General features: G+C 44.0%; 1 protein-coding gene across 6 annotated transcripts in view; it reads right to left on the reverse strand.

Moving 5' to 3' along the window:
- TNRC18 (trinucleotide repeat containing 18) overlaps window positions 1–12,941 on the reverse strand; it is a 459,641-nt gene that overhangs the window by 307,761 nt on the left and 138,939 nt on the right. For 5 of the 6 annotated variants that reach the window (XM_073633133.1, XM_073633134.1, XM_073633132.1 and 2 more), the window contains exons 5-7: window positions 10,944–11,040; window positions 7,323–7,522; window positions 5,884–6,030 (exon numbers count right to left, since the gene is read on the reverse strand). In XM_073633133.1, coding sequence (XP_073489234.1) covers window positions 5,884–6,030; window positions 7,323–7,522; window positions 10,944–11,040 — 444 coding nt within the window. The remainder of the gene's footprint in view (window positions 1–5,883; window positions 6,031–7,322; window positions 7,523–10,943; window positions 11,041–12,941) is intronic. The other variant, XM_073633135.1, reaches the window with a different exon arrangement.

The raw sequence follows: 12,941 nt of genomic DNA on the forward strand, positions 1-12,941 counted from the left end.
CCTGACACACATGCTGGCGGCTGAGAAAATCTGCCAGCGAATTTTGAGAGCCTTTTAGCTGAATGACTGACAATGAGGACAGATTCACCTCAGCCCAGCACAGAATCTTATTGGCTATGGTCTGTAGAGCGGGGCTCCTTGTGCTTCCCTGCTTGTTTACATATGCGACAGTCGCCGTATTGTCTGTCCGTACCTGTAGGTGCTGTCCACCTATCCAGGACTGGAAAGCCTCTATAGCCCTCAGAATTGCCAGAAGCTCCCTCTGAATTGAGGATCAACTGGCCTCTACTGGTGACCAGGCTCCCTGAGCTAAGGACCCCACCAGGTGGGCTCCCCGTCCTAATGCACTGGCGTCGGTTGTCACCACTATGGCCGCAGGAAGGGCCCAGGACAGGCCTACTTCCTACTTCCAGATTGTGATGAGCTCACCACCACCATTAAGTCCTTTTGATTTTTGCTGGTAGGAGCATAAGTTGATCTAGGCTTTGTTTTCCGCTGTCTTAAACGCAGAATGAGATTCTGCAGAGGGCGCTGATGAAGTCATGCCCAAGGAACCGCTGGGAAACAGGATGTCATCAGACCCAGAACTCTCATAACCTCTCTGATCAGGGCTACCTGATTGGTTTGAAGCTGGGCTACTGCCTGATCCACCTTCAGGATCTTTTCCCTGGGAAGAAACACCTCCATCTCCACTGAAGAGATTTTGTACTCCAAATACAAGGACCTCCTGTGCCGGGGTCAGCTGGGACTTTTCCTGGTTGATTAGCCACCCAAGAGATAGCAGGAAACTCTGGGCCTCCTGCAAAGCCCTCTCTAGTTGATGAAAAGAGGGGGCCACAAACAGGAGATCGTCCAGGTAGGGGATCACTGTAATGGCCCTGACTCTTAGCAGAGCTAAGGCCTCTGCTAGAACCTTCGTGAAGATTCTCGGCGAAAAGGACAGACTGAAAGGTAGTGCCCGGAACTGGAAGTACAGAACTTCTGAATTTATTCTGACCGCTAACTGGAGGAATTTTTGAAATTCCTGATGTATAGGGACATGCAGGTAGGCATCCCTGAGATCTACCGTGGCCATATAGCAGCCTGGAAAAAGGAGGTTGGTTACAGTAAATATTGATTTCATCCTGAATCGCTTGTACCTTACAAACTGGTTCAGGGGACGGAGGTTCAGGATTAGTCTGAACTTCCCTGAAGGTTTTCTCACAACAAACACATGCGAGTATATACACCCTGACCCTGCTCCTTCTTGTGCACCTGTATAAGGACTCTCTGATCCACTAGGTCCCCTAATAATAGGCCCAGAGCTTTCACTTTTTCCCGGTCTCTGGGTAACTGGGTAACCTGATAACTTGAGGGGGGAACCGAACTGAACTCCAGTCTGTAACCGTTCCATATGATGTCTAAAATGAATGGACTTCAAGTTGAGCTGGTCCATTGTGAGAGGAACTCCCCCCTGTCTTCCTCCCACTGGGACGCAGGAGTCACTGGGGTTTTGCGGTGGTTTGAGGAAGATTAAATAAGATTCCTCCTCTTCCACGCCCTTTATGGCCCGTCCAATGTTTCTTGGGGCGGCCATCCCTCTCTAGTTGGCCCTGTTGCCTGGGGCCTCAAAAAAAGTGTTTGCCCTCGCTTTTCTTCCTCTCAGGAAACGCTTTCTTCCTGTCCTGAGTACGTTCCAGTGCCTCCTGGAGGCCGGGCTCAAACAGGTGGTCACCCGAAAAGGGTAACCCACAAAGCTTAAGCTTTGAGGCGGCGACGCCTGTCCAGGCTTTTAGCCATACAGCCCTTCTAGCTGCAATTACTAGTGCGGCTGACCTAGCGGCTAATTTTACAGACTCCGCTGAGGCATCTGCCAAAAATCCAACCCTCTTAAATAGTAAGGGAAAAGATTTCAAAAGCTGTTGCCTAGACGTACCAGCCGAAATGTGGCACTGTAATTGTGATAACCAGCACTCCAGATTTCTGGCCACGCATGTAGTTGCAAGAGCTGGCTTCAACCCAATTGATGAGGCATCCCAAGCCCTCTTTAGCAGCACGTCCCCCCTTTTATCCATGGGATCTTTGAGCAATCCCAAGTCATCAAAGGCCAAGTCTGTCTTTTTTGAGACTTTGGCTAAGGGCGCATCCAGCTTAGGATTGTTATTTCATGGATGAGAAGCATCTGCTTCAAAAGGGAACCTCAGTTTGAGGTTACCTGAAAAGAATGGCCTCTTTTCCGGGTGTTCCCACTTCAGCAAAATCGACTATCAGAGATTTTTGCACGGGAAAAACCCTGGCTTTATGAGCACTGGATCCTTGGTACATCAGGTCGTGCTTGGAGAGTTGAACCTGCTCCTCACGAATTTCTAACGTGTCATAAAATGCTTTCAATAAATCCCCCACATCGCCCAGAGACAATTTATATCTGGACCCCCTGGAGGGATCATCTTCCCCCTCTCGGATGCTGAATCCACTTGAGAGGAGGCTAGCGATCTAGGTACCCTCTCCCTATCCCCCTCGCCCTCCTGACTGGGCTCAGATAGGGAAGGCAAACTGGCTGCCCTGGGTAGGGATAGTGAGGGACCCTGCATCTTATCCATCATTCCCTTGAATGACTGAAATGTGGACGCAAGCTCGTCTTTAACCGAAGTCAGGATTTTGTGACATGCTGCCACGGAATCATCCTTGACGAGACTGCTGACACAATCTGGGCATAGTGGCTTCTCCCAATTGGGCCCTAACTTAGTCCTACATAGGGCACATTTTTTCCTAGGCAGTTGTGTTTGAATCCTGTCCTGGGTTTTAACCTGAAAACCAAACAGAAAAGACAAGAGGACAAACTTTCATTAGTATGCCTCACTGACCCAAACCACCACTGTACTAGGGTCAGCCTAGTAAGTGCCCAGTCCATCACCTGAGGTTCCCCACCCAGGGAGGGAGTTACTTGGGTCCCAAGAACCATGACCCCCCAGTGTAAGAAATGGTCCAGCTTTACCACCTTACCTGGGAGGTGTCAATGCCTATGGAACCGGAGTCTATCACTTGTGCAAATGTCTCCACGTTCCCTGGTGTTTGCGCAGCCTTGCCGAGCCTTATACACCGCTCCGGATGCCTGTATATCCACCGCTCTGCCTCAGAGACCAAGACCATGTCTCGAGGCACCCCCTGATGATGCGGTTCTGCCGGAAGTACATCGTGCATCACTTCCGCCTGTTGGAAAGCAGAAGCCCTGCCCCCTACGCGGCACGCTGAAGCCGGAAGAGCCACAGAGGTCACCGGCATGGCCGGCTGAGCGTCTCTCGCCTGCCGGCCCAGGAATCACCTGAGTTTCCACAAGTGCAGGTACGGCGTTGTAGGGGGCTTGGCTGTGGTCACCCGGGGTCCTGCTCTCTCTGAGCCAATGGCAACAGTGGGGCTAGCACCACCCTCTTCCCCAGCAGGACAGAGGGGTGCCCAGGCAGAGGAGAGTCAACACCAGGGGCTCTTCACAGGACAGTCCTGAGACATGGAGCTCCCTTAGTTCCTAGCGTGCTCCTTCCCGTCTGGCAGGAAACACAATAACTGAAGAGGGAGGCCTGGAGGACCACCTTTTAAGACGATTGGTGTATGTGTTTTCTGTCTCGGAGGGGGAAGCCCTATGTCTCAGAGGCTGTCCTGGAAGACGAAAGGAGAAAAAGTGTTTCACGATTCTTGCTATGCAAAGAATTCTCTCTGCTCTTCTGAGGCCACAGCCGTCAAAAGAAAGGAAGAAAAAATCCAGGCTGTCTGCCAAGAATCAGAACATTCTTTAGCGGTGAAACTTTGTAACAATTGTAACAATTTGTCAATGGAATAGACTTCTGTAGTTAAGAAAGTTTAACCACACTAAACCTTTTTCTGACATTTGTTGGTGTCAAGTTAAAATAATTTTTTTTTTTTTGCTAGAAAATTACTTAGAACCCCCAAACAGTATATATCATTTTTTTTAGTAGAGACCCTAGAGAAAAAAATTGTAAAAAAAAATTACTTTAGTGAATAAAAAAAAAAAAGTAAAAGTTAGCCCAATTTTTTGTATAATGTAAAAGATTTTACGTCACGAGAATCGTGAGAGAATCATGATCTATTTATTCTAGCAAAAAAATTGCCATTCTCATTTTGGCCAGAATCGTGCAGCTCTACTATATGGACAGCTTTACCCTGTATGTTTGCATACTTAGATGTGCCTGTTTTAATCACAGTCAACCATGTGACTTGCTAAATGTTGTACCTTCATTAATTTAACCATATTTCTACACTTAGAGGCGCCTCTGTTCTGTTTTATACTCAGTTGCGACATGACGCTACTTGTATATCAAGACATCGCTCGTTTATCAAGTCAAAATTTATTTAAAAATGTTTCTGGTCTTTCAAAACGCTCTCAAACCAAGTTACTCTCAAACCAAGGTTTTACTGTATATGTAAAGCACTGCATAAATTATTTGCGTTATACAAGTACATGTAATAAAAGAAAAAAAAAAAAGAAAAAAAAAAAAAACTTGATCGTATGTCTTCAGAGAGCTCCATTTTGTGACGCAAGGTTCATATTTTAAAATGTTTGAGTGTCTTATCAATGAAGCTCCAATCTATACCTTCAAATTTATTTCATTAACTGAACTCCAGGTGTGCAAACTACAGACTCCAATTAGCTATCGTTATAGTAAGGCTGGCCATACATTATGCAATTCTCTTGTACAATTTTCCTATAGATTTACCAAAACCATATAATATGAGGTCAAACCTAAAAACACTTTCTATTTGTATGCAATCAAGAAGGCCCTTGTGCTATATAGTTGAAGGTAAATCTAAAGGACATTTAATAAGAAAATTGTATAACGTATGGCCAGCTTATATAGTCTATGGGTTCACCTTTTTCCTCCAGCATTGTGAATGTTTATTGGGTGTGTTCAATAAAGACACAAGAAATTAGAGCGGTTTGTGGGTTATCAGCTTAAGCACATTGTGTCTGTCTATTGTTGTGACTTAGATGAGGATCGGATCACATTTTAGGTCAAATTACTGCAGAAAACGAGTTAATCCCAAGAGGTTCACATACCTTTTCTTGCTTCTGTACTTAACAGTTGCTTTAAGCCAGCCATAGATGGTTTTAATCAGCAGAGACCGGCCAAGATTCGAACCATCTATGGGCAGGCTGAATGTACCCAAGTCGATCCATTGATTGACTTAGGTATAAACCAGCATGTCAGATTTTCAGTATGCAATTATTGCCAGCGGGTATAGCTTGCCTTAAGCCTAGGTTCACACTAGTGCTGCGATGAAGATGTATTCTTTAGAGCATTTTTGTGGGAGAAGGAGACTGAATTCTATACACAAAAGTGTGACAAAAATGCTTTAAAAAGGAATCTACATGCGTTTCTGGTGCACTTCTATTGAAGTCCGTTGGGGAAAAAACCTGCTGCACTGCACTAAACTAAGTGCCTTCACCTTTTCAAAAAATGTGCTGAAAATTTTGTGCATTGATGGGAACGGGCACCATAGAGAATAATGTAATTTCTATTGTTGTGCAGCACGGTAGCAAATGCAGAAGAAAACCATAGTGTGAGTGGAGGCTAAAGGTTTCCCTGTATACTAGCCCTGATGAAGGGGGAGGCATTTCCCCAAAACGTTTTTGGCTTTTTCTTATCACCTGTCAACTTCAATAAACTTCCTAAATATAACCTCAAGTGCAACAAGCCTTTATAATAAGTGTGCCTCCACACCAATCAATAATTTTATACACATAAATGTCAGAATAGAATGAATGAGTGTGAAGATGGTTTTGCCTGACCATGGTGTATCCAATCACCCTTCTAGGTCTATAATCAAAAGGAGGTCTAAATAACATCTAGGACTAGATTAAAAAAAATATATAGGTTTGTGCAAGCATACCAAAATTTGATATATGTTCAGCTGGAATGACCACAATCTGTCCATTCTGTGGATCCCTGGCAAAGCTGTATGCAGAAGGAAAAGATGCTGGCACCCCAGGAGGTACTGCTGGATTCATTGCTTGATGAATTGTGGGATGGGCCAAACCTGGTGTGTAAAAGGCAAAACATGAAATATGTACATTATATGCACAGCTGTAGTTCTGGCAGCAATTCAAGCTTTGTGACTTTTCTAATATACAGGATTTGTTGAGTCATAAAAGTCTGTTGCCATTTTAAAGCCTGTTTTTTGTTTTTTTGTTTTTTTGTTTTTTACATTTAGCAACTTTTCTGTTAACTATTCCTGCTGGTAAGTTTTGTTTTTGATAAATGTGTCTGCAAGTCTCATGTTAGTTTGAAAACTCCCATATTATTGTACTAACGTACCCCTTTTTCATGGACGACACACAGTGCCCACTGGCAATCACCCTTGAGGTGAGCTACAATGAGACAGCATGGATTTCAACATGCGTAACCTTCTTCACAGCAGTTTATAGGGCTTGTAAATACATTGTTGTTTTACCACTATATAGGTCAGGTTAACTGTAGAGCTAAATTAGGGTTAGAGAGTGTGGACATGCTACATTTTTGGTTGGGGATATGCTGCAGAAGACAATATGAAACTGGGAACATGTTACCTCAGGCTAGTAGTGATCAATTCTAATACCCTAATCAATATTCCAATCTCAAACTGCTGAGGGCCGCACATCATATACCAAGGGGCTGCGTGTGTGTGTATATTCAGTGTGTGAATCTTGACCCCAACCTGATAAAACACCTTTGGGATGAATTAGAGTGGAGACTGCAAGCCGGGCCTTCTCATCCACATCAGTGCCTGGCCTCACAAATGCGCTTCTGGAAGAATGGTCAAACTATCCCATAGACACACTCCTAAACTTTGTGGACAGCCTTCCCAGAAGACCTGAAGTTGTTATAGCTACAAAGGGTGGGCCAACTCAATATTGAATCCTACAGAATAAGACGGATTCCATTAAAATTCATGTGTGTGTAAAGATACACATCCCACTTATTTTGGTAATACAGTGTATTAACAAAAGCGGTGTTTATACATAAGAATCCCACTGTTTGTTCACATTGCGGATAAACTATTACCAAACTTTAATCTACCGGTAAGTTACGGTATCATACATAATTACAAATACGACCAATAAAAAGGCAAATTCACTAAGCCTGGGATCACACTATTGCGAACGTAGACATCACATGATTCGCGCCAGATTTTTGTATTGACACCAGCAGCGGTTCGCAGAGGGCAGTGTGAAGTGCTTGCGAGGGAGATGTGATGCAGGAAACGGCACTGGAATTGCACTTGTTCCCGCATCGCACTAGTGTGAACCCAGGTTGAAAGACCTTATTACTGAATTTTCTATAACAACTCACCATAGGGACTGTCAGCATGCCACATACAAGGCAATACGCCACTAGAAAGCCATGGATGAGTTGTCAAGTGTGAGGTAGAATCAGACGTCCAAGGTCCTGAAAGTGCTGGACCCCCTGTTACCATCAGATTAGAGCTCAGACCAATAGCTGCACATCCTGCTGGATGCATTGGGGGGAGGTCTGGGAGATCTTTGTTTTCTCTGCAATAGAATTTACCAGATATGGCATCAGCAATCTTAACGTGACCATTGCAATTCCTACTGCTATCCTAACAATACCTGGGCATAGAGGCTGTTGTAAGCGCTTTATTGCACCCTCCTTCTGTTACAGCTCTTTAGCAGCCCCTAGATAGCGTCAATGAAACTCTGTGCAATAACTGACTTTGGCTTACAGGGTTAATTCAGAGAGAAAAAAAAAAAACTACACACAACCACTATGCAATCACATTATACCATAGCAGCATCCTATGCCAAATAGAGCTTACAACCATGCACCCCAACCCCCCCCCCCAGTAACATACAAATAATTAAGTGCAGCGCTGAGATCACCCAGCATGAACTAAAACATGGGTGAAAAATTATATACACAAGTGAAAATGTGAAATATAATGACAAAACAAATGTGAGAAATGACAGAATAACCAGTTAGGTATGATCGAAATGTCTATGGTGAAATATGAGGTAGCAAGGAACCAAAGTCCATAAATATAGGATCAGTGGAAGTCTTCCCAAAGGGAGAGGTACTGTAAACCCTGGAAGGTGAATTGACATTCGAATGGAAAAGCGACCACATACATCAAGCCACACAAATCTTCAATGGAAAAGGTTGGGTACCCTTACCGGATCCGTAGGACGTATCTGCCGTATAGCAGTACATCTATTAGGCATAAGGAGGTAATCTCCAGTGATGTCCACCCGGGTGAGGTCCTGTAGGTCCCGGTCACCGGTGAAAAGTAGTTGTCCTGGGTACGAGTTGAACCACTATCGCACGTGCTCTCCAGTTCCGGAACAGAAGGGTCAGGAGGAACTAATTGGAAGTGGAACCATGGAGAAAGAAAAAAAGGGGACTCCACATGGTGTAGGTCAAAACGAGGGGTTTTTTTAGATAAAAACCATACAGGATAAAAGTGATCACAAGCAATGTACAATGACACAGCTTATGTACAATAAACATCTTAGGTTTATAAGCTGTGTACATTGCTTGTGATCACTTTTATCCTGTATGGTTTTTATCCATTAAAACCCCTCGTTTTGACCTACACCATGTGGAGTCCCCTTTTTTTCTTTCTCCATGGTTCCACTTCCAATTAGTTCCTCCTGACCCTTCTGGTCCGGAACTGGAGAGCGCGTGTGATAGTGGTTCAACTCGTACCCAGGACAACTACTTTTCACAGTCAAAAGTGATCACAAGCAATGTACAATGACACAGCTTATGTACAATAAACATCTTAGGTTTATAAGCTGTGTACATTGCTTGTGATCACTTTTATCCTGTATGGTTTTTATCTATTAAAACCCCTCGTTTTGACCTACACCATGTGGAGTCCCCTTTTTTTCTTTCTCCATGGTTCCACTTCCAATTAGTTCCTCCTGATCCTTCTGTTCCGGAACTGGAGAGCGTGTGCGATAGTGGTTCAACTCGTACCCAGGACAACTACTTTTCACCGGTGACCGGGACCTACAGGACCTCACCCGGGTGGACATCACGGGAGATTACCTCCTTATGCCTAATAGACGTACTGCTATACGGCAGATACGTCCTACGGATCCAGTAAGGGTACCCAACCTTTTCCATTGAAGATTTGTGTGGCTTGATGTATGTGGTCGCTTTTCCATTCGAGTGTCAATTCACCTTCCAGGGTTTACAGTACCTCTCCCTTTGGGAAGACTTCCACTGATCCTATATTTATGGACTTTGGTCCCTTGCTACCTCATATTTCACCATAGACATTTCGATCATACCTAACTGGTTATTCTGTCATTTCTCACATTTGTTTTGTCATTATATTTCACATTTTCTCTGGTGTATATAATTTTTCACCCATGTTTTAGTTCATGCTGGGTGATCTCAGCGCTGCACTTAATTATTTGTATGTTGAGTTGACTTGGTTTGTTTGTGTGCTAGCTGCTTTTTTGTTTTTTCTTTGTTTTCTTCACTTATTTGATTGGGTTAGCGCAGCATTTTCTATACCCCCCAGTAACATACCTGTGGGATCATATTTGTGATGACAGTAGCCTGTGGGGAGAAAAAAAAAAAAGTCCTCTAACTAGCACTAATGGACAGAGCACTGTCCTTTTCACAAGCGCTACTGTTGCAACTACTGTTATCGCCAATATATTCTATAGGTATGTTACGAGAGGTAGGGAATAGTTTTAATATCAGTTTAGCATAGGGTGCAATGGTGCAGAGTGACTGAATAGTGAGGTTTTTGGTGGGTTTTTTTTTTTCTTTTTATTAAAGAGGAACTCCAGGCTCCCGCAAAAAAATTAAAAGTCAGACGCTACGAATATACAAATACTGTAGCTGCTGACTTTTAATTTTAGGGCACTTACCTGTCCAGGCATCCAATGGTGCCCTCACCTGAGCCAATTCTTCAATCGGCTATCAGGTGTTGGTGCTGCCATTTTGACTAAGTGAAACCAGCAGTGAAGCCTTGTGGCTTCAAAGCCAGTTTCCTGCTGCACTTTGCAAATGGGCCGCAGTCTTCTGGGACCTGCAAAGTGTCCCAAAAGGCTGCGGGAGAAGGAGAGGGCTGAACTTCCAGCTCAGTACGCCGCGACTGAGCCGGAATTGGCAGCGGGTACCTGTCAAAACCGGGTACCCGCACCCCCCTGCCCCCCAAAAGGTGCCAAATGTGCCAGCGGAGGGAGGGAGGCAGACGGAGCTTCCCCTTTTGGGTGGAGCTCAACTTTAAGATGAGCTTTTTTAATAAAGGTAAATTAACCCTTTAAGTCAAACTGCTCGTATAAGTTTGTCTTATGAAATACAAGGACTTCATCCTTCCTTTCCTGATAAGGTTCAATTCTTTTATTGGCTGACAGCTTATTCTGGTAGGATAGTGAACTGTCTGCCAATTAAGGTAAAATAGAGTTTTACACAGATTCAGTATTACTATCTAGGAAGTAGGACTGCTAGAAAACGGACATGGGAAAGGGTGCAATAAAGAACCTACAACAGCCTCTAAAATGTACTGTTAGATAGGATACCAACGCTCAAAACAGGTATGCCGATTACATGTACAGAAATGAGCAGTTTTCAATGGTGATGAGGAAAACTAGAAAAACAAAGGAAACTGATCGCAGAGTTCCACAGCAATGCCACAGATTGGAGTATCACTTGCAACAAGTGGGAACTACTGGACTACATAGGGACTAGTAGGCGATAATGAACCCTTCCAAAAGTGTTCATTACCATGCAAAGAGGTTTCAGTATGGTGGAAATCTCTGCATGATTAGAAGCAGATCGATTCAGTTATAAACTAGAGATATTCTGACTGTCAGAAAAGTTGTAGAGAAAACTGGTGAGTCCCGGTGGTACTGCGATGTGAGAAGAAATAGACTGAGGTCACAATGTCCTTGTTTGATGCGACATCTGTGTGTATGATCAGCCTTGCATGCTTACCGAAGCAATGCAGCACGCTCCCTGTCCATTCTTTCTATTAAAACTCTTTCATTGCAGTTTCTAATTTGCTCATCCCCATTCTCTTCATTTGAATGTCCTATAGAAAAGAAAAATGACCAGTGAAAGTTAACAAAACAAAACTGATTAAAACAATTTTTGAATGCTTACATGCCCCGATTAACTTTTTCAAAACCAGCAGGGCAAGTTGCATTACACAAACCTTTATAAATACACCTAGACAAGCCAGAGCTCAGTCAGTTCCAGAAAATACAACTTGAGTGAGATAAAGCATGTTTTATTTCCAGTCATTCACAGTGAGATCTGCTCAACTATGCGAACCAAAGTTTTCAGCCTTGAACATATCTAGTACTTTGGTAACTACATATCATTGTTATTTGCAATGTATTACTAAGCAAACTCCAAAGTGAACACTGATAATGACATATGAAAGACCACAAAGAATGTTTATTCCACACTCACTCTCCCAATCAACATTGATTTTTTTTTTGTATCCTCATGCTACTAGCATTAGTAAATAGATCAGAAAATATGATATACTTTCCTGTTTTAAACTTTTTTCTTCTTAAATTTCTCAGTTACCTCCTGGTTTTCAGGCCTAGGTTAAAAACAATGTCATACACCCCAGGAGTTTTCAGGAGGGGTTTACTCGGCTAAGTACATTCTCCTGCATGCATACATAGTAAAGGGCAGATGGATTCCAGGAAGTAGATGCTACATTAATCACTTGCCCTAGGGGGGGGGGGGGTTGGGGGGTGGTTTTCAAAGTGATTTTCTCAACAAAATAAAGCATGGAGATTTGGATGGTGGTGGTGGTGGGGGGGGGGAGTTGCTATATTAAAAATGTTCTAAATAGTGTCTTTGGTTTGTGGTGCTCAGATGCTGTGAAGATCCACTTTAAGGGAAGAGCTGACCTTTTTTTTTTTTTTTTTTTTTTTTAACCAGTTACCAACCGGCCCATAGCCAAATGACGGCTGCAGGGCGGTTGGATAACTCTGGAAGCACATACTATGACGTGATCCCAGAATCCTGCTCGGGCGCGCACCCGAGAACATCCGTGACCGCCAGGTCCTCACGGATCCCGGTAAATGGCCGCTAATTGCGGCCGTTTACCATATGATCGCTCCGTCAAATGACGGAGCGATCACATGTAAACAAACCGATTGGTACAGAGGGGGAGGGATCGGATGGCAGCAGCGCTGTGGGCTGAATGTGTAGTGCCCACAGCGCTGCTCAGTGACATGAGCAGTCACAGACATCCATCCATCCATACTCAGCAATTCCCCACCATACCCAGCCATACTTTGCCATGCTCATCCATGCTCAGCCATACTCGGCTGTACTCAGCTTCTGTATGTGGCCAGGCTGTGGAAGTCTCACACAAGTGATATCACCATACTCAGGAGGAGTAGGAGAATCTATTTTGGGGTGTCATTTTTGGTATGTGCATGCTATGTGTTGGACAACTTTGTGTTAAAAAAAAAAAAAAAAAGTGTTTTAACCACTTCCCGCCGGCCGTCATATGACGTCCTTGACTTTGTGCGGTGATATCTGAATGATGGGTGCAGCTACAGGCATCATTCAGATATCAGCTTTTTCAGCCGGTGATTCCCTACCCCATAAGAATGGTCATAGCGTCTGTTCTGCTGCTTGATCGTTCTTATGGGAGGCGAGAGGGGACGTCCCCCCCCCTCCCACCGCCCTCAGGTGCTCCTAGCGACTCACCGCTACGATCGAAGGCAGGATCTTTTTTTTTTTTTTTTTATTTCGGGCTTCCCAGCCTAGAGGTGAGATGTGGGGTCTTATTGACCCCATAACTCACTGTAAAGAGGACCTGTCATGCCATATTCCTATTACAAGGGATGTTTACAAACTAAAATAAAGTAAAATGAACAATAAAAAGAAAAAAAAAATATGTTTTAAAAGCGCCCCTGTCTGTGTGCTCGCATGCAGAAGCGAATGCACACGTAAGTCCCGCCC

The sequence above is a fragment of the Aquarana catesbeiana genome, linkage group LG06 (genome assembly GCF_042186555.1).
Source record: "Aquarana catesbeiana isolate 2022-GZ linkage group LG06, ASM4218655v1, whole genome shotgun sequence".
NCBI classification, from domain to species: domain Eukaryota; kingdom Metazoa; phylum Chordata; class Amphibia; order Anura; family Ranidae; genus Aquarana; species Aquarana catesbeiana.